Below are 21,636 nucleotides of genomic sequence, written 5' to 3'. Positions count from 1 at the left end.
TATGAACCCATAAATGTAGAGGAAAACACGACATGGACACATGTAATTAACACCCTCGGCTTCCTTTGTCATCCCAGTCTCCCAAAAACTCCACGGGGCCCATCCACGGATTTCCCCCCCCCCCCCCTCGCTGGCTGCCCACGGGGTCCGTGAAACAAGACTAAATGATAGAAGTACCTGGAGAGCCACGCATCTCCCTGCCCCTAAATCTTGTGTTTACACTCAATGGAGAGTTCCATGGCCCGGTTCAACACAGGCCTGGTGCCGATTTCCCTGGTAAAGGGAACTCCCTTTACCAAGAGGTCAGCGCTGCATTAGCAAGTGTTGAGACTTGCCCAGAGCCTTGATCCCCTACGTGGTGGAATTGAAAGTGGGAGTCGTAAAAAACTTGCCAACGGTAAAAGATTATGCCTACCCGTCTTATAAACCTATATCCCCGGGTGGAGTGAAAATTCCCGGGAGAAAAGGGAGAGTGGAAAATGTTTAAGCAGCCGTTTAACGACTCACTCAGGGTCTCACAACCAGTATGAGCAGAGGCAGGTCTTGTTGATTCCAAGGTCAGCTCCCTAACCACTAGGCCCTGTTGCCTTTCAGATCCCATATTTGAGGACAGGATATGAGCAGGCTCATCAGCCTCCTTTAATAACGGTGCTGTAAGACTCTGGTACACCTCTTCAGGCTCAGGTTTCTTCAGGTTACAGAAGGCATTCAATCCTGATTTAATTATCCTAAGCTTGGAGACTAACGTGGCTCACAGGTGATTACCTATGGAGCCGAGAGCTCAAATACAGACTAGATAATGGAGTAGGATGACTGGGGAATCTTTCCTAATCAAATCAGTGCCCACTTCCCAAATCTCAGGTGGTTCATCCTGGGAGCAGGGGGTGAAAACGATCACTCAGATGGGAATGAAAAGGAGTGTACCTGAAGACTGGATTCCCGGCCATGGTGGACCCACCCAACCAACAGGGACAGAGGGAGGCTGCTGCTTATGCTGACCACAGCAGTATCCCTGGCAAGGGAATCAGCAGGGCTGATGGGGTCCATCTGAACACCGCTGATAAAGTCACTTTGCTTTATTAAACTTTTTTTGTGACTTCCACTGACCAGGAATACAAAATAAAAAATAGAAATCAGCCCCAGCAAAGGGCTACCAAGCTGACCCTGTGTGCGCCCCGGCTGCAGCTTCCCATGAGCTGCCCAGGGACAGAGAAGGGACCAGCTGGCAGTACCGTGGAGAGGAGAGCATGTGAAGCATGACCTGTGCTCCAACCTTCACCTTCTTCCCAAATTCAACTGTGTCATCCCTGTGAAGCTGCCTGGAGAATAAGCCCTCCCCGCCCAGTAACTCAAGTCCATCATCAAGGAGGGCTGCACTGCCAGCTGAGTCCAGGATTATTTCTCAGTCTAGGGGCTGCTGGTGACAGGGTATGGATGGAAATTGTAGATGGGGAGTCGAGAGAATGACAGGGGCAGCAGAGGAGATGCGGCTTCTCTACTCCTCGTCTGAGCCGGATCCTGACTCTTCCGAGCTGGGAGGCGTGCTGGCCAGTTCCTCCTCCTCTTCAGAATCCTGGGGGGGGGGGGGACAGAAGAGGGCACCTTGGAGGCCAAGTTTACAGACCCACTTGCCCAAAGCACTTCTTCAAAATGCCACAGACCCATCGGGCCCTCCCGATGCCCATTCCCAACTCCACTGGCCCAGTCTTTCACCCATCTCCTGCCCTCGCCAGAAGGGACTTGAACAGCCACCCTGATGTTCCTTCCTCTATTCCACCTCAGCCACACAGACAAGGTCAAACCCTGGAACCCAGAAGCGTGCCACTTCCTTGTGCACTTCATCGTGCAGCAAGATGCCGTCAGTTGAAACGCTTCTCTCCTCACTACCCTCTGCCCCCGTGATGGAGGACAGGGCCATGAACCTCACTTAGGAGAGTTCAGTTCAGAACTGAACCTGGCTGCACTCGGGGCTGCTCTGACTTTTCGGTCTCACCCCCCCGCTTCAACTTGTTCCTTTCCCCATTAAAGCACAACCCCCCCCCCCCCCCGGGCAGAGAAATGTCTTTTTCCTTCATCTTTGGATCCTCAGCCCTTGGCTGGGTGCCAGGCACACAGTGGGTTTGGTGCCTGGCACACAGTAGACACTTCATAGGTATTTAATGACTGGCTGTTCCTCTGGGCAGAGGATCACAAATCTCTTATGTATCCAGCCCTTCTCTCCTTTCTGAGTCCATCCAATCACAGGGGCCTGCTGGATATCTCAAACTCAACATCTCCCCCCTCCTTCCCCCAACCCTCCTCTCGACTCCCCCACGAGTCAAAGGTGCCACCAGCCTTGGTGTCATCTTCAACCCTTCCTGCCTCGAGTCTCTCCCCACTCCAGCCTGTCCTCTACACAGCTGCCAAGGTGACTTTTCTGTGTGCCCGGCTCTATGAGCTCCAGGAACAAACACCAATTCTTGTTGGGCTTCCAAGGCCCTTCAGAACCTGGCTCTTCCCCACATTTCTGACTCTAGGCTCCAGCAAGGCCGGCCCGCCTGCAGCCCCACAAAGAGGACGCTGCCCTCACTTTCTTCAGTTCCAACCCCACCACCTTCAGGGGCTCTCTCCCTTTCCTCCTCAGATTACCCTCCATCTGCTCTGCAGATGCCACGTATGCACCCAGTTACTCATTTCCCTGCCATCCCTCCCATGGGAATGTCAGCTGTGGGTTTTGGCCTTTCTGTAAGCTAGCACTTAGATCAAGGCTTACCAAAGGTTTCATCAGTGGGGAAAGCCCCACCCCAGGCCTCCCCCAGCCCCCACAAGGCCTGTCGGTCCCACCTCGCTCCTCCTCCTCTTCTTTTTGCTCTTGTTCTCCCCTGAAGAGCTCTCGTCACTTGACACAAATTCTCTGCTCTTGAAGCTCTCGCTCAGCTGTTTGGATGGAGACTTGGACGAGCCTTTGGGAGGTGCAGGTTTTTTCTCCACCTTCACCTTTCCTCTCTTCTTCTTCTTTGACTTATCCCTGTAGGCCACATGGCTTAAGACTGGAGGCTCCCATCGTTAGCCCCCCCCCCCCACCAAGGTTTGCAAGGACCAGGGGGCACAGACCTCTTTCTAACCCCACACCTGTCTCCTGAACCCTAACACCTGAGTGTTCCACACAGTAGTTTCTCTCCTACAAACAACGCTGCTTGCCACACTCCCCTGAAGATGGTTCTCCCCAATCCATCACAGTGCCCGGCCAGACTCCTTCAGGGTGTGATGATGGAAGAAGGGGGCCGTACTTCAATCCAGGCCTAAGATTTTCCTTGAGGATCGGCTCTGGATCCATCCTTTGTCCAAACACTCCCTAATTTATCACACTTGTGTGTGTCCACATCCTCCCTCTCCCAGCAGAATAAGTGCCTTGAGAGCAAAGTGTTTGTCATTTTTTTAATCGTTGTACCTCCAGCACTTTGAGGAGCACTACATAAAGATTAGAGACCTAGAAAGTATGTGCTGGATCTGAATTTGCTGAAACGTGGAGCCCCAAACTCAACAGGAACCCTCTCTGCATCCAGATGACGTCAGGAACGTCATTGTCCAACCTCTGAAACCTTCCAGGGACGGGGAAGCCACTACCCCACGAGGGGTTCCCCTCCACAGGGACCATCTGTTCTTTCCTGGAGCCAATCGGCTTCTGCAATCTCCACTCACTGCTCCCTCGGGGCTGAACCTAATCCACCCTTTCACAGTACTTAAATAAGAGCTCCCTGCCCCTCCACCCTCCGCCCTTTTCTTGGCAGTGGCCTCATCATGTTCACCCCCAACTGGGGACACTCTTTCCAGAGCCCAGAGTTGGTACTTACTTCCTGTAAGAAGACTCCGCTCGGCCCCCTTCACTGTATTCCTTCATGGCCTTCTCATAGTCTCTCTTGGCCTCCTCAGCCTTTCGGTCCCATTCCTATCATCCCACCAAAAAACACTCATAAGCTACAGACATCTGGTCCTTATCCACAGACTGACATCTCCAACCACCCACTCTCTTCCCGACACGGCTTCATCACAACCCACCCTGCTGGCTCTGTGGCTCCTCACCTCTTTCTTCTCTTTGCTCATCCCCTTCCAGATCTCCCCGGCTTTCTTAGAGAGATCAGTGATGCTGATGCCTGGGTGATCCGACTTGATCTTTTCCCGACTGGCATTAAGCCACAACATGTAGGCAGACATGGGCCTCTTGGGGGCATTGGGATCTTTGCCCTTCTTACCCTGGAGGAATAGGGAAATTCCAACTGTGTTCATATACCCTGACCCCCAAGTGCTACCATCTCCCTTGGACTCCAAGGCGTCCCACAGGGAGGCCCCTAAAAGAAGAGCCAGTGGCTAAGAGACCCCTTTGCTTCCAAGAGAAGTTCAGCTCCCCAGGGCACATACAGGGCTTGACCCAAGTGCTTTCTCCCATAAGTTAATCCTAGTTGTCAGGAGCTGGAAGAAGACAAGCTGCCGCCTGCCTTCACTCTCTCCTACAGACAGTGGAGTCTATGGGGAGCCTGAAGGGATCACAAACGCTTGCTCTATTTGTCTTCCTTGGATGGAAGCCGTCAGAGCGGGGAGGACAGTGCTCACCTCCACAGGCTTCTTCCGGGACTTCCGTTCCTTGACGATCTTAGCTTTCTTAGCCAGTTTCTTCTTCTTCTCATCCCTGTCACTGTCGCCCTCATTACTGGAGGAGCTGGCAGAGGCATTGCTGTCAAACCTAGGAGGAAGAGAGAGCTTAGGAAGGAAAGGAGAGGGAGGGAAAGGGGAAGGCCAGGATAAACCTCCCCTCCCCACCCTGACCCGACCCTGCTGGGACAGCTGAGCAGCCAGAAAAGGCAGAAGGGCCGAAAGCTCCTCACAGTCCTCACACACAAGTATGTGCACAGGATCTGCTCCTTCCTCTCCACATGACCCAGGAAAAGTCACCTGGCCCCTCCCCTGGGCCTCGATTACCTGTCTGTAAAAAGAGAAAGCTAGACTAGACGAAGCCCCTTCTAGCTTTAAATTCTAGACTCTTTTCCAGATTAAGTGATTTGAGGGGAGGAAGAGGGAGGTTATTGCAATGGGACCCTATTCTCTTTATGGTCATGTCTTAACCCAACCTCCTACCCCAATGGTAGAAATAGGCTTTAGTGCAGAAGAGACCAGAGACTCACTACTTCAGCCAGCCCCGTCTTTTTTTTGTTTTTTTTAAGTGAGACAATTGGAGTTAAGTGACTTGCCCAAGGTCACACAGCTAGTAAGTATTAAGTGTCTGAGGCCGGATTTGAACTCAGGTACTCCTGACTCCAGGGCCAGTGCTCTATCCACTGTGCAACCTAGCTGCCCCTCAGCCCCGTCATTTTACAAATATGGAAGCTGAGGTCCACAGAGGGGTCACGACCTGCCAAACGTATAGGCCTTACACAGAAGAGTCAGTTCCCCCAAATCCAGTCCTCTTTCCACTACCACACAACCTCACAACTGCTCCCTTTTCTTTTTTTGTTTTGTTTTTTGTTTGTTTTTTTTGTGGGGCAATGGGGGTTAAGTGACTTGCCCAGGGTCACACAGCTAGTAAGAGCCAAGTGTCTGAGGCTGGATTTGAACTCAGGTCCTCCTGACTCCAGGGCCCGTACTCTACCCACTGCGCCACCTAGCTGCCCCCACGACTGCTCCCTTTTCAAGGTAATTAATTCACCACCCAAACTCCAAAGTCACGAGGTCCCTTCGTGCTACTGGTCACTTCTAGAGGCCAGGACAAAGAACACGTAGATATCTGCTGAGCCCAGAGACAATGGCCACCGCCTCACCCACATCTGGCAATGCCCAAACTCACTCCTCTGCAACGTCATCCTCCTCGTCCCCAGGGTTGAATGACTCATCTGCAACAGAGTAAGAGGACATGATGGTGCATGCTGGCCCTGGAGTGGATACCGAGCAGGCCAAGCCCGTCCCCAGACCCAGTCCTGCCCTGCCACAGTGCGGCAGAGCAGAATCACCTGCATCGGGCCCCGTCTCAACCCGAGGTGCTCACCAGTCTCGTCTCCTGAGTCGTCACTGCTGTCATTGGCATTCTCCTCACGGATTTTGCCCTCTTCCTTCATCCGCTCAAGGTAGGCATCGTGCTGATCTTCATCTGAGTCAGCGTATTCATCGTAACTTGGATTAATGCCCTGGAAAAAGGAGAGGGAAGAGTAAGGACCAGTTCACCTCCCCCAAACCCTTACTCTCATGAGCACACTCAAGAAATTCCCCAGCATGCTTGTGAGTGAGACAGAGAGAACAGCTCCCAGGAGAACCTCCACACACAACTGACATGCGGGGCCGAGGGCCCGGGCATTTCCTGTCCTCTGAGTTAGAAAAGACTGAACTTCTCCCAGCCCTGGGGAGGGCTCATGCTTGGTTAAGTAGGCTAAATCACAGCCATGCTGTGGAAACCTGCACCAGGAGGAAGAGGGGTCACACGCACCTCTTTTTTCTATAAGGGTGAGGAGAGAAGAAAGAGTGAAAAAGTTGCCAGACTGACCACTACCCTTACCCCAGAACAAGAGATGACAGCACAGTGGGTATTCCCAACCTGCCCAACCATATGAGTACCTCTTTCAATCCTCGGTTTTTGATGTTGAGTTTCTTGGCATTCACAAAATCAAATAGCTTCCCATACTCCTCCCTGCAAGGAGAGAAGTTACAATGGTACTAGGTCTGGCTGGAGAGGCAAGGGAAGAAGGCCACAGGGTCAAAAAACTGAGGAGCGCAGGAGGACCTTAAGAGATCGTCTAACATAACCTCATAGTGGACATGCAAAGTCCCAAGCTGCTCCCTTCCCCAAAATCCATCTTCTTATACCAATATTCTCTAGACTCTAGTCAGATAACACTAAGATCTCAAAAGAAATGAAAACTATGGATTACCCAAAGAGCAGAGGCGAGAAAAATTATGAGTTTAAGTGGGCTGCAACATGCCACAATTACACCAGAAATGCAGAAAGTCCAATTAAGTGATATCATTGAGAAAATGTACAACTGGAAATAAGGTGGGCCCCTGGAGAACAAGGAGTGGGAAGCCTGGTGTTGCATAAGTATTCATGATAAAGTTTAAAAAGGAAGATCTCTATCATGCTATTAATGGAAGAAAAGTGGACAAGAATTCGAGGAAGAAAAGGTGTGGACAGGGAAGTATTTTGTACCTGTGGAGAGACCACCCATCTCATTGAGAGCACAGATTCATCAAGGTTTAGAAGCAAGATCAGAAAGAGAATGGGGCCAAGGGATGGGTATCAATCAGGGTACACAGGAACACAAGTGAAAGGGGTGCTTACCTTTCAATACTGCTGAAGGTATACTGTGTCCCCTGCTTTGTCTCAATTTCAAAGTCGAAGGAGCGAGTAGTGGTCGTGCCACGGGCAAAATTGACGAAGGAGATCTCATCAAATCGGATGTGCACAGGTGGCTTATGCACGTAGATGAAGCCCCGCTCCAGGGGGTACAGCAGTCCTGAGCTGGCTTTGTAGGAACAGGTAATGCACTGTGCCCCTGAGTGCCTGGCGTGAGGGAAAGAGGGATCAGGGCAGGGACCAACATTACACAGATTCAGGAAAGGGCAATGCCTACACATGGGGCACCCGTGCTGACAAGAAGAGACAACACCAACTGGAACACGTGGTGAATTTAACTGTCCCCAATCATTTTTATTTTACTCCCCTGTTAGAATGTAAGCTCCTTGAGGACAAGGACAGGTGTCCTCGTTACCTTTGTCTCTCTCGTGCTGGGCACACTGCCTGGCACAAACCTGGGGTGGTCACAATAACAGAGCAGATAACTGACAACTAATGCAGTGGAATTATCCACAAGACGACCGAGAAGAAAGTGGACCATGGACGCAGTATTAGGTGGCGACAGGTGTCACCAACACGGCTGGCAAACCCAACAAGCACTCCCATGCTGTGGCACTTTATTTGTGGTTGACCACATTCTGCTACAACCACCTTATGAGGGGCCACAGTATCAGGATCCCTATGTTCCAGGAGCTGCCCAAAGTCACAGAGTAAGCATCAATGTCAGGCCACAAGCTGAGGGCTCCCTCCCACCATCTCAGCCTCTCACCCACCCCTGGAAGTTGCCCGGCACAGTGATCTTGCGGTTCACTAAAGCTTTCATGACGCGGCTGACCATCTCATAGAGGGAACCAGACATGTTCTTGGTAAGACGACCCTCAAAACGCTTCTCCACCTCATCCCTGCAACCACAGAACACAACTGATCAGACGCCTCCCCATCTCCTTCGCTCTTCCAGTGGTTCTGACACAGCTCACTAGCTTACTCATTCATGTTGAGAGTCAGCGAGATGTCCTCATCCTTGGAGAAGAGAAGGATCAAGAAGTGATATCGGGTCTGGCCCTGCTTGATGGGAGGGTCCAGGCTGATCTGGGAAGGATGAAGGAGAAGGCCGAGTCAGGACTCTACAGAGGGGCTGCTCTGACCCCAGCGAGCCAGGGCGCTTGGAGGTAAAAGACCCGCATGACTCCAACTCCAGCCCCAAACCCCGACTTCCCTCATCTCGATCCCAGAGCTCACCACAAAGAACATCTGGCGCTGGTCCTTGTGAGGCAGCAGGAACAGCCGCAGCACGGTGGTGTACGGGATTTTGTAATCAAAGGTCTTGCCATGGAGGTGCAGGAAGGTGGGATAGATGCGGATGTCGTAGCGGCCTCGGGGCGTCAAGCACTGCAACTCCCGGAAGATACAGATGGCGTCTCCGGTGGCCTGGATCACGTCTGCCTTAGACAGCACATTCTGGGCAAAAGCCTAGGAAAGAGCACCCTTGCAATAAGCTGCAGCCCGCTTCTCCTTACCCAACCAGGCCGCTGCCCGCCAGCCCCAACTCTCACCTCGACAGGGTCAACGCCGTCCTCCTGTGTGGGCGGGACATAGAAGCGCACCTCCATCAGGGACACCTCCGCGTCATCATTCTGGTGAAATTCGAGCGTCACTTCGTTCTTGCCCGTGGTGCACTGCGACACGTTACTGAGAGGGATCTCAAAGACTGGCTGTTCACCAATATCAAAAGACAGGAGCTGCCCTGTGGAGAAGCAACTATACTGTAAGCCTGGCTAAGACCTCTGATTTTCTCGTACCCCTTAAGTTACCTCGAGGGCCAACTGACTGAAAGCGGCAGAAGAGTCAGGCGTTAAAGCCGATCACCGACAGAAACTTGGAGACCTATCTGATACAGATCACGTCGCTTTAGGAATTCCTGATCATTCCCCCACAGTTCCAAATTTTCTGGACTCACCACCAAACTTTACTGTTCCCCAATTCCAGCCCTTCACACACAGGTCCTTCTCTACCAACTCCAAACGGTAGTGTGATTTGAAGAAATCTGACAGTTTCTCAAACTCCTGCAGGGGAGAAAAAAGATCCAATGAACCTAGCTTAATCCATCCCTGATATGATCTGCACAGAAAGTAACAAGCCAGTCTATACTCACACCTCCAAAGCAACCTACAGTTGAAAAAAGTATACTCCACTAATAAACTAAATAAGAACTTGACCCTGGAGAATTGTACAAAGAGATGGAGTCAGGTAGGCAGAACCAATATAATAAAAATGACCATGCTACCTAAATTAATTTACTCTGTGACATACCAATCAAACCACCAAAGGATTACTTTACAGAACTAGAAAAAAAGAAATTAACCTGCAAGAATAAAATGTCAAGACCCTCAAAGGAAATAATGGGGGGAAAAAAGTGAGAAAAGGGCTTAGCAGCACCACATAGCCAACTACACTACAAAGCAGTAATCATCAAAGCAAATTTAAAACTGGTTAAGAAATAGAGGTAAATTGGTGGCACAGATTAGGTTCACAATATACAAAAGCAAACAAACCCAGCAGCCTAGTGTTTGATAATCCCAAAGACCCAAACTGCTGGACTAAGAAATCACAATATGACCAAAAAATGTTGGGAAAACTGAAAAGCAGTGTAGCAAAAATGAGGAGTAGACCAGCTTCTCGCACTATATACCAAGACACACTACAGATGGATATATAACTTAGACATGAAGAAGGACATCACAAATCAATTAAGAGAAGCAAGGAAGAAATTACCTTTCAAATCTATTGGTTGGTTAATAGTTCAGTTCTAAGGCTAAGGAAAGAGGTCATAAACAAATAAGAACAAATAAATGGGGAAGTGAGCACAGTGAATAGAGAGATGGACTTGGAATAAGGGAGACCTGGCTTCAAATTCAGCCTTAGACACTTATTAGCTGTACGACTCTAGGCAAGTTACTTAATCCCTGACTGCCTCAGTTTCCAAATCTGTAACATGGAAATGATAATAGGACCTGCTTCCCACTGTTGTTATGAGAATAAAATGAGATTACATTAGTAAAGAGTTTTGCAAGTCCTAAAGCTCTATATAAATGCTAACTTATCATTATAAGGAATAAGCAAGATAAAATGGGCAATTCTGATTATATGAAATTAAAAGGTTTTTGCCCCAAACCAATGCAGCTATAATTAAAAGAGAAATCAATAACCAAGAAAAAAATCTGCAACAAACTTCACTGCTAAGGGACTCAATTCCAAGAAACATAGAAACTGATTCAAATCTATAATCAATCAATAAACATCTATTAGGTGTCTACTATGTGTCAAGCACAGTGCAAAGCAATGGGAATATAAAAAGAGGCAAAGGATAGTCCCTGCTCTTAAGAAGCTCGCAATCTAATCAAGGAGACAACAAACAAATCCAATAACCAATAAATCCAACACATATAAGTAAGCTATATACAGGATGAATAGGAGATAGTTAACAGGGGAAGGAACTAGAATTAGGAGGGGTTCTGAAAGATTTAAAATGGGATTTTAGTTGGGTCATAAAGGAAGACAGGGGAGCCAACATGTAGAAATGAGAAAGAGCATCCCAGGCATGGGAGACAGTGAAAGAAAATGCCCAGCGCCAAGACGTGAATATTTATGGAACATTGAAGAAACCAACATCACTGGACTGAAGAGCACATGCAAGGGAGCAAAAGACTGGAAAGCCAGGGGAGGGCTAGGCTACAAAAGTACCATTCCCCAAATGATGAATGGTTGAAGGAAATAAACAGGCAATTTTCAAGCAAAGAAATCCGAGTTATTTACAGCTATATTGGCAAAAACGGATCCAAATAACTAACCATCAGAGAAATGAAAAACAAAGGAAGTCTAAGGGTCTACTTTACACCTATCTAATCAACAAAGCTGAAAAAAACAGAAAATGACAGATGCTGAAAGGCTGTGAGAAAAAAGGGCACATTACTGTTCTGCAGATGGACATATGAATTGGTTCAGCTAATCTGCAAAGCAATCTGGAGCCATACCCCAAAATAAATTAAACTCTCCTTTTGATTTAGTGATACTACTACTAGGCCTATACTCCAGAGATCCAAGAAAGATAAAAAGGACTTATCTCTAACAGCTTTCTTTCTTTCTTTTTTTTTTTTTTTGGGGGGGGAGAGGTAATAGCAAAGAACTAGAAACTAGGGTGTATACCCCTCAACTAAACAAATAATGGCATATGAATGTTATGGAATACTAGTGTGCTAGAAGAAATGACTTAAGTTGATACTTGGTTTGCTAAGCAAACAGTACCAAGAGAACAATTTGCACAATAATAACAACACTGAAAATACTTTGAAAGTTGTAAGACCTCTACCCCATGCAATGACCAACTGTGATTCTAGAGGACCTATAATAAAGCATGCTTCTGAACTCCAGCCCGAGAATTGATGAGCTTAACACATTTTGGATATAGCCAATACAGGAATTTTTTTTTGGTTTCACTTTGCATATCTGATATGAAGATTTTGTTTTCCCCTTTTTTGCTCCTGTGGGGGTAGGGACAAAAAAATTGATTTAGGAAAAAAAAAAAGTAAAACAAAGGGATTGAATTAATCAGCAAGGACAAAATGGGAAAAATAATATGACAAACTCACATGACCCTAAAACCAAAAATGGGGAAGGTGATGGCCAAGCATCACTAAGAAGCCACAGAATACTGTCCTGTGGCCCCTAGAATTACACAATTACAGGATGACAAGGAGGAGCAAGAGACTAGTTATCACTGGAAGGAATTTCAGACAGGTTAAATAAGAATGGGCTCAGTTGTGGTACAGAAGGAATTGGCAGGAGGAAGAGCAAATCTCACCGATTCCCGAAAGCCATCATACTTATAGAAGTGGCCATTCTTAGTAAGAAGCTTGAGGCCATGGCCCAGAGCCACCCGTCGCCAGATGCCCTCAGTCAGCTCCCCAGCCTGAATGTTGTCCACTTTGCCCGTTTTACTATTCTTGAAGATTATACCCTGGCGGCTCAACCGAAGGCGACCATCATTCTGGAGGAGAAAAGGACCAAAGTGTTCAGAGAAGATATCCATAAGATGTGCTCTGACGCCTACCCTGGGGGACAGCAAGTTGCTCAGAAAACAAAGGCATAGAGCAGACAAATTGAGGCAACGTGGTATCGTGGGAAAAGCACCAGGCCGAGAGTCAGGAAGCCTGGGCTTTTAGCCCTTGGCTCCGACACCAGGACCGAGAACAGACCAATTCTACTTTCTGGCCCTCAGTTTTTCACCTGTAAAATGGGGGGTGGGGAGAGTTTGAACCAGATAAGCTATCAGGGTCCTTTCTGGTTTTAAGAGTGTATAAACCCATGTCTTTCCCACAAGGATACTAACTTAGGGTAGTTAAAAACCAACCAACCAAACTCAGCCTCCCTGAGGAAAGAGATTTTCATGCCATTTCAGTCCTCCCCCTACATTGACTAAAACCAATTCTTTCTCACCATAGAACCTTTCACTTCCTGGTAGATATCATTGAATTCCAAAGTCTCTGCCATGCTGGCCCCAGCACCGGACAACAGAAAACTAACCAGAAAACTCGAGGAGGTGACTGACCCAAGAGAAGCCTACTGGGATCTGGAGACAAAACAGTGACAAGGGAAATGAAAATGTGGGATACACACCAAGTCTTACTTAATAAATGTTTATCAGACCCCGCACCCCCATCTCTTAGTGGGGAAACAGATTGGGCAGCCCCAAGGCCCCAGCCAAGGGAGAAAGGTCTAAGATCCTAGGACAGAGGCGGAGGCTACAGGGACTGTAGCCACAAGGCTGAGGGTGGCAAGCCTAATCCCGGGATGGCATCTCCTGGCATCTGCAAGCAGGCCTGGATCCCTGGGGGCTGCCAAGGGGCAAGCAGGCCCCCCCCCAGCCCCCCAATCTAAGGGTTCTGCAGGGGGAACAGAGAATCCTCGGCTTCTTATAAAGTGCCACCGAGGCGCCCCCTCCTCCAGGAAGTCTTCCTGGTCCCTGTGACACCCCCCCCCCAGGAAACCAAACTGCTGGAGGGCTAGGGGGACTTCCCATGCCTGTTCCTAGTCCCCCTGGATGTTCACCCTGTACAAGTGAACTCGCTTGTTTCCCTGCTAGGCAGGGGTCTCCTGGGGGGCAGGGGCACTGACAGGCTGGGACCAAAGGAGCCCCCAAGGAGAACCCCCCCCCCATCTCCTGGTTTGAGCCCCCTGTGCTCCTTCGTGGGCTCGACCTGCTCACCCCCCCCCACTCACAGTAATTAACAAATGGGACCCAGAGTCCCCTTGATCCCCAGCCCCCCCCCCCGTGACCCCTGGTCCGCTTCCTCCATGCCCCCCACCTCTGCCTAGCACACCCCCTCCCCTGGATGCTCCCCCCCCTCCCCCAGGCTCTGGGTAGCCCCTCCCCCTCACGTCCCTCTCCTGACATCTCCCTCCTCGGTCCTCCAAGGGCCCCTTCTTCGTCCCCCTCCCCCCCAAACCCTGTCTCTCGCTCTCTTCCTCTGGCTGTTTCCTCTCTTCCCCTCCCCTCCCCTCTTCTCTCCCCTCCCCCACCCCTGGTAAACCCCCCCCCCCCCCGCGACACACACACTCCGCAGGATTACTGCCGCCAGCCCCCCCCTTCCCCCGCCCCGCATCTCACCTCCTCAACCCCGCGCTCCTCCAGGGGGCATGGACACGGACACGGGGGAACTCGGGCGGGCTCGGGGGGGCGGGGGAGGGGGCTCCGGGATCAGGCTCTTTTCCCGCGTGCGCAGCCCCGGCTCCCGCCACCGGAAGCGACGCTGCCATAGAAAGAACGAGCGGGCTAGAGGGACCCCGGTGCGGCCCTGCTGGCCCGCGGCGACACCATAGAGAGGCGGGAGGACTGCGAGAGAGGAGGAGGGAGGGAGGGAGGCGGGGCTGGAGGCGGAGAGGGGAGGGGGGAGGAAGGCGGGACCGCGACCTTGAACCTGCACGTGCGCACCGCCGCCATCGCCGCCGCGGGGCGCCCCGGAGCCCCTGGGGTCCTCGCCCGTGCGTGTGGCAGTTCGTAGGCTTGTGTCTGTCTGTCTCTATCAGTTTCGGGATGGGGGGGGGGCAGCGTGTGTGTACGTGCGCGTGCGCGCGGTCCGGGGCTACGTGCCCGCAGGTGTGCAGGACCCTCCCTGTGTGGCTGGTGTTCCTGCGGGTTTTGTGCTCCGGCTGCGTATGCAAATATCTGAGCATCTGTGTGCAGGTGTGTGCAGGTGTGTGCACCCGCGCACTGCCTTGGGGCCTGTGCCTGTGAGCCCCTGTGTGGTAGGAAGTGGAAGCCCCAAACTACACCTGTAAGAACTGAGTTCAAATCCTGGCTCCTTTGAATAAGGTCTTTCAGCTGCCCCTGCTACTCCTTCCTCTTGTGTAAAATAGAGAGGGTTGCTAGGGGGTCCAAGGGCAAAGTTCCTCCCACTTCTGAGTCCCCTGATTGCTGGTGCTGGTGGTGGTGAACACCAAGGAAACACAGCTGCTCCACCAGCCAGCACCCCCCCCACACACACACACACACCCCACCCCCAAGCATCAGTTATAGTAAATGGACAGATTTTGAATACTGTGGAAAAGTTCTCTTGCCTTGGCAGCATACTTTCCAGGGATGTACATAGAGATGATGAGGTCGATGCACACAATGCCAGAGCTACCTCAGCATTTGGGAGGATCCGAAGGAAAGTGTGGGAGAGAAGAGGTATTACATTGACTCCCAGACAGAAAGTCTACAGAGCTGTCATGCTGACCTCATTGCTGTAGGCCTGTGAAACCTGGACAGTCTACTGGCACCATGCCAGGAACAGGAATCACTTCCATTTGAATTAGGAAGATTCTGAAGATCGCCTGGCAGCAGAAGGTACCAGACTCTGAGGTCCCCTCTCAAGCTAACCTACCAAGTGTTCAAACTCTACTGCAGAGAGCACAACTCCAATGGGCTGGCCACATCTAAATGCCAAAGGTGGGCTTGCCTAAAAGACTCTTATGGAAAGATCACAGAAGGCAAGCGCTTGCAGGGTAGTCAGAAAAAAGAGATAGAAGGACACTCTCAAGGTTTCTCTTAAGAACTTCGGAATGGATTGCATGATGTGGGAGACCCTGGCACAGGACGGCCCAGCATGGCTCGCCCTCATCAGAAGAGGGGCCGTGCTCTATGAGCAAAGCAGAATTGAAGTAGCTCAAACAAAATTTGAGATTCGCAGATGGAGAGAATCCAACCCCAAATGTTCACATGGACTGTTTGTGCCTGCCCTGTGGTAGGTCATTCTGAGCTCATATTGGTAAGACACACTGTCCCTTGACTCTAACTTAGTGATGTCATATTGGTCCTCTTTGAGGAAGCCCTTATTCCCCCCAAATTTCCCATTCATAAGAGGTCCTCAAGAGAAGATGGTATGGTCCCTTGGATAGTATGTTGTAGGTACGGTTCTTCTTCAGGTATGGAGAGGGGGCTCTATCAGCCCTGAGATTCTGATTGTCCCACAGGACAAGGAATAGCCCCCACCCCACCTGCTAACCAGATGAGAATCTCTGAACTCCACTGTGCTAGGCCATGGGTGAAGAAACAGAAGCCCTGAAGGATAGAGTGGGTCCTCCAAGCCCATGCAGTGAGTTAGCAGATGACTTCCCACGACCCCATCCCCTTGGAGCTGTAACTTTTACAAGTGCACTCCTGCTGCCTCTCCTCCCAAAATGCCCCCTCCATAATCACAATCCTTACACTCCTTCTAGAGAGAGGCAAGCAAGCAGATTTCAGTATCAGGTTCAAGCTCCGGTGTCGGGTTCACAGTGGAGCCGGAACTGATTTGGCAGCTCTGGGATCTCAGAAGCCAGAAGCAATCCCTTTTCCAACAGTCCCCGAGTACAATTCATAACCACTCATTCCTAGGGCAAGACAGGAAGGGGTCTTGGGAAATTGTTCCCACTAGACTTGTGGCTGCAAGTGCTCGTATGCCCCAAATGTAGTGTTTTGAGGTGTCCAAAGACCCACATAAGTTGTTGTTGTTGTTGAGTCATGTCCAACTCTTTGTGACACCACTTGTGTCTTCTTGGCAATGATACTGGAGGGGTTTGCCATGTCCTTCTCCAACTACAAATGCGAAAACTGAAGCAAACAGGGTTAAGTGACTTGCCCAGAGTCACACAGCTAGGAAGAGTCTGAGGCTGCACTTGAACTCCAGTCTTCCTGACTCCAGGTCCCAAGCTTTATCCACTGCACCACTTAGATAACCTCCTACCCCCCCCCCCCAGATAAGCTAGAGGAGGTGGAAAGAACACTGGATTTGGAATGAGAGGACCTCAAATCTCAGTTCTGCCATCTAAAACCTGTGTTTTACGCAGGGCAAGTCACTTCCTCTCTCTGGGCCTGTTTCCTCATCTATTTTGTGTGTGGGGGTGGGGGGGGGCAATGGGGGTTAAGTGACTTGCCCAGGGTCACACAGCTAGTAACCATGAGGTGTCTGAGGCCGGATTTAACTCAGGTACTCCTGACTCCCGGGCGGTGCTCTATCCACTGCGCCACCTAGCTGCCCCCCTATACCTTCTTTCTTAACAAAATGTTTATTTTCTATAGGAGCTGGATGGTAGAGTAGATAGAATTCTGGACCTGGAGTCAAGAAAAACTGCATTTAAACTAGCCTCAGATACTTGCTACCTGTGTGACCCTGGGCAAGTCACTTAACCAAAATGTGCCTCAGTTTCTTAATTTGTAAAATGAGAATAATAATCATCTCACCCACTTCCCAGGGTCATCCTAAAATTCAAATGAAATATTCGTAAAACACTTTGCAAACCTCCTAATGGACCAGATGACGCCTAAAATCAGCCACGTAAATGCTAGCTATTATTGACTTGATTTATAACTCTAAAGGGCTGTAACAAAATGGCTCTGTCTGTTGTATTCCTCTTCTGTGCTTTGTTTTCTTTTGAGAATTAAAAAAAATACTTTGTTACTCTTTTTTCATTTTCCTTATTGACTCACCATGGTCACCCAGCTAAGGGGCTGAAATGGGATTCTGCTCCCATCCTCCTTCAATCCAACCTGCTTCCTACTGCACCATGAATAGCTAGCTAGATGATAGTTGGGATTAGCAAATCAAATACCAGAGCCAACTTTTGTTCCCCCAAGAAAATCATCCTGTTTTTTCTTCAGCTGCTTGCTGCCTCCCTCCCCCCCCCCCCTTTCTCTCTCTCTCTTAGAAAATCAAATTAAGTATTTTCTGCCTCCCCACTGCTGGCAGAGAATTAAATAGGATATAATGTTGTATCATCAGATGCGGCCACTGGATCAGATTTTTTTTTTCTTTCAACTTTCTTTCTTCCTTTTTGCTTGTCTTTCTTTGTCAAAAGGGAGGGTTTACTCTGATCTAGTAGGCTGAAATGTCAGTTATAAAGACACACATCAGGTAAACATTTCAAAAAACTATAAAATGTCTTATTAGGAAGAACCCTAACCATCGATACCTAGCTCTAGACTTGCTTACTTATTTACATTTAGAGACCTCATGTCAATGCGTTAGAATATTATTATTTCAGTCTGTTCTCTCCCCTTCATGGTCTGTCCGTTCATTCTGATCCCTTTCCTCATATCGTTATAGTTTGTGTAGACACCATTGCCCTGCATCTTCTTTTTTCGCTGTGTGTTTTTTCATGACAATTTCTCCATATTCCTTACACATCATCGTAGTAATTGGATTATAGTATTGTATTCCATGAATATACCACCGTCTGTTGAAATTCAGGAGTGGATTAATCACAACATCTGAACTTTCTAGGCCATTTGGTTCAACAATTTTAGAAGTGAAGAAAAAAAAAAAGATATGAAGAAACAGACTCAAAGAGGTTAAGGGACTCATCCAAGGTCACTTAGGTACTCAGTGGGCAGAACAGGGGCAAGAGCCAGGTCTCCACAGAATAACAGAATCTCAGAGTTGGGGAGGACCATACAAGCCATCTAGTCCTACTCCCATCTGAACAGGAATCCCCTTGGCTACACAGGAAGTAGCCTGATGTGGTGGAAAGGGCCTTGAATTAGGAGTCACAAGACCTGAGTGTGAATCTCAGCCCTGTCAGTTACTGCCTGTGTGATCTAGGGCAAACCCCTGGGCTTCAGTTCCCTTGTCTATAAAATGAGTAGAGTGTCTGGGTCAGTTTTACTGCCTGCTGAGGCCATCCAAGTTTTTCCTCACATCAAGCCTAAATGTGCCTCCCTGCAAATCCCACCCATTGGTTCTTGTACCATTCTTTGGGATCATATGACATCAGCTTCCTCCTCCTCTGACCTGATGATATATATCTCTTTAGATACTTGAAGAAAGCTTTTCTGACCCCCTGCTTCTCCAGTCTTCTCTTCTCCAGGCTAACCATTCTAAATCCCCTCTCAAGCAGTCTCCACACCCCTCGATGTCCTAGGCATCCTCCAGCTTGTCAATACTCTCCCTAAAATGTGGTATCCCAGAGGTAGTTTGATCCGAGCAGAACGAGGCAGGGTTACTAACTGTTATTCCGGAACTCAGAACGTAGGCTGAGATCATATTAGCCTCTTTGGCTGCTCAGTCACACTGTTGGCTCCCACCCAGTTTGCACTCCCTAAAGCTCCCCCTCTCTCCCAGATGTTTTCCCCCATCTTGTACTGCATTGGTTTCCAACACAAATGTAGAACTTTACAGTTATCCTAATTCAATATCATCTTATTAGATTCTGACTAGTAAGGCATTAACATCTTTTTTAGAACTTGACTCTACCATCCAACATGGAAGTCATCCCTCCCCCATTCCAGTTTTAGAAATGCCATCGAAAAGAAATCCGTTGTCAAGGACAGTGCCGAGCAAAGATCCCTAAGGCACCCCACTAGAGAGCTCCCTGAAAGTGGATATTGCCCCATTCATAAATATGATCATTAGGCTAACAATTGCCCTTGTCTTGTAGGCTCTCCTTAATTCTCCAAGCTGACAGGGACTTGGCCATCATGTCTGTCTTTCTATATCTTCCGTGCTCTGGATTTCAGCTTATCCCAACTGGTGACTGCACTTCACTACAAGTATCTCCCTTGCCATCCCCTCACATATCTTGGGTTTCAAGTCCCTCTTAACTAAGAATCTATTCCTTTTACTCTGAGTATCTCTTTCCTTGGCAGAGGAAATAAGCAAAATTCAAGCTGAGGAGTTCTCCCTTCTCTCGGTTATCCAGGATCATCATCTGACTGCTATCCTCATCCCTTCTTTGATATTCCTCCTATCCCCAAAAGAGCTTAAAAAGCCCTTTTTATGCATCCTCCTCCTCAGGTCATTCTCTTCCCAAAGAGCTGGTCCAGTCATTCTTATTTATCTTTAGTGGCCTTACTCCTTATCCTTGTCCTTACTTCTATCTCCTGTTCACATCTTTTTAAAAATCTAAGTTGATCAGAGAATCCCCATGTATATACATCTTTTCTCTTTAGATAGCTCTTTCTTTTCTTCCAGGTTACAATCATGTATTTTTGTTTCATTGGAAGTCAAATCTGCCTCCTTGCATTTGGTTCTCTATGTTACCCTATTTATTATCTAAACTTTGCATATTTGTGTGTACAATCCATACTTTGTTCTTACCACATTGTATTCTTGGGCATTCTTAAATACTTAGTCTCCTTGTCTTCTATTAATATTTTTCCTATTCTCTCTCTGTGATATCTATCTCTATCTATCTATCTATCTATCTATCTATCTATCTATCTATCTATCTATCTATCTATCTATCTTTCTATCTATCTATTAATGCCTTCTACTCTCTGTGATATCTGGCCAGACAACTCTATGTGAACAGTTTTCTCCTCTCCAGTTTTCAGCTTGAAGTTTGCTTGATTGGTTCTAGAAAACTGCAGAGACATACATTTTGACTGGACCTCATTAGGCGTCTCCATCCCTGGCCAAGAGCCTACCCTTCCTATATTCTAAGGCAAAGTTCGGAAACAAAGACCCCATTCTCAGACGAAATCTTATTCAGTCGCCATTTCCCAAATCCAGATCTAACTTCCACCCACAATAATAGCCCTTGTGCCCCCATTTTTTTGTTTTTGTTTTCTCGTCTAGGACTTTGCAATCTGTAGCCATGCTCTTTTTCTCCTTCTGATGGGCTTTAACCCTAAGATAAGGAAATCGGAAGGGTAGAGAATGGAGATTGTTAGTTGTTTCTAGAATTTCAGGGAGACAAGGTGTATAGGAAAGGGCAGGAAACATTCATTAATCCATTCAACAGATATTAATCAAACACATATTATATGTAACCCACTGTGCTAAATAATTGGAGGAGATAGAAAGATGAATGAGACATAGTCTCTGTCTTCATAATAGTAATAAGAACCCAGAGCTGGGACGCAGGGAGGTTTATGGGGTAGGATGGGGAGTCAACAGCGGAGCCGCCAAGGATGGAGCAGAGGCAGTATGCAGTGTAGATAAATCAGAAGTCCCAGGGGGCCAAGTCCATCAATTCAGAATCCAGGATTGGAGATACTTCAGAACCCACCCACCCCCCTGTGACATCACTTGAGGGGGGTGGAGATCAAACAAAAAGAGGGGTCCCGCCCTGGGCTCTAAACAGTCTGAGTGGCCGGGGAGCTGATACAGGGCTCAGTGCTAGGGTTTCTTGGCTCAGAGGGTTTCCTGCCCCACCTCAGCTGCCCCCTCATTAGACCACCCTTTTTACTATCTCCTTCAACCTCTCTGTCCTGAGACCTTCACTCTGCAGGAGGCTGCTATCAGTCTCTGATTCAGGGACAGCTGCTTCTCACTCCCCCCCAGACAGCTTCTGAGTGTTTTCTCAGCATGAACTGCATCTCAGACTTCTTCACCTATGAGACTACCAAGTCAGTGGTGGTGAAAAGCTGGACCATTGGAATCATCAATCGGGCAGTGCAGCTTCTCATCATCTCTTACTTTGTGGGGTGAGTATGTGCTACCAGCCTAGTGGGGTGAGGGCAGCTCCATCCCCAGTAAATTAGGGAGGGATACTCTTTTCCCTCTCTCCTCATCCCATTGTTTCGATTCATCCTTCAAGGCTTCTCCTCTTTTAGGAGGGAGGGTCTTCCTCCCAGGAGGCAGGTTCTGAAAGACTGAGTCCTATGCCCAATTTGGAACCCTGTCTCTGAACATTTGGGGGAGTGAGGTTCAAATTGTACCCTTCCTCTGGGGCTAGAGGTCATGTACATGTCTTCCTTTATCCTTTCCTCATCTCCTGTGCCAGAAATAGGCACAAACCCCGAAGCTCCCTCCTGAAAAAAAGAAGTCCTTGGTGAATAGGAAGTTGAGGGGGGCACCCAGGCA

The 21,636-nt window shown here is 48.8% G+C and overlaps 2 protein-coding genes across 3 annotated transcripts in view; one reads left to right on the top strand and one right to left on the bottom strand.

Annotated features, from left to right (window-relative positions):
* Positions 1-1,061: 1,061 nt before the first annotated feature.
* On the bottom strand, positions 1,062-14,135 carry SSRP1 (structure specific recognition protein 1). Of its 2 annotated transcripts, XM_043971774.1 has the most exons (18): positions 13,980-14,135; positions 12,809-12,941; positions 12,174-12,359; positions 9,273-9,378; positions 8,869-9,059; positions 8,555-8,785; positions 8,301-8,404; positions 8,089-8,217; positions 7,301-7,522; positions 6,580-6,652; positions 6,452-6,460; positions 6,017-6,155; positions 5,819-5,864; positions 4,591-4,720; positions 4,063-4,233; positions 3,834-3,928; positions 2,824-3,007; positions 1,062-1,573 (listed from the first exon to the last, which is right to left on the bottom strand). In XM_043971774.1, exons 2-18 carry the CDS (start codon positions 12,860-12,862, stop codon positions 1,496-1,498), a joined length of 2,148 nt encoding a protein of 715 aa, XP_043827709.1. In that variant the 5' UTR covers positions 12,863-12,941; positions 13,980-14,135; the 3' UTR covers positions 1,062-1,495. The 2 variants fall into 2 exon arrangements, with proteins under 2 accessions (XP_043827709.1, XP_043827710.1); XM_043971775.1 differs by lacking the exon at positions 6,452-6,460 and having other exon boundaries at positions 13,980-14,125.
* Positions 14,136-20,933: 6,798 nt separating this feature from the next.
* P2RX3 (purinergic receptor P2X 3) overlaps positions 20,934-21,636 on the top strand; it is a 34,427-nt gene continuing 33,724 nt past the window's right edge. The window contains exon 1 of the mRNA XM_043972560.1: positions 20,934-21,257. Within this exon, the coding sequence (XP_043828495.1) occupies positions 21,139-21,257 (119 nt within the window). The 5' untranslated portion in view covers positions 20,934-21,138. The remainder of the gene's footprint in view (positions 21,258-21,636) is intronic.

Source organism: Dromiciops gliroides, chromosome 6 (assembly GCF_019393635.1).
Source record: "Dromiciops gliroides isolate mDroGli1 chromosome 6, mDroGli1.pri, whole genome shotgun sequence".
In the NCBI taxonomy this organism is placed as follows: domain Eukaryota; kingdom Metazoa; phylum Chordata; class Mammalia; order Microbiotheria; family Microbiotheriidae; genus Dromiciops; species Dromiciops gliroides.
The sequence above is the reverse complement of the archived record's forward strand: the minus strand, read 5'-3'. Positions and strand labels throughout refer to the sequence as shown.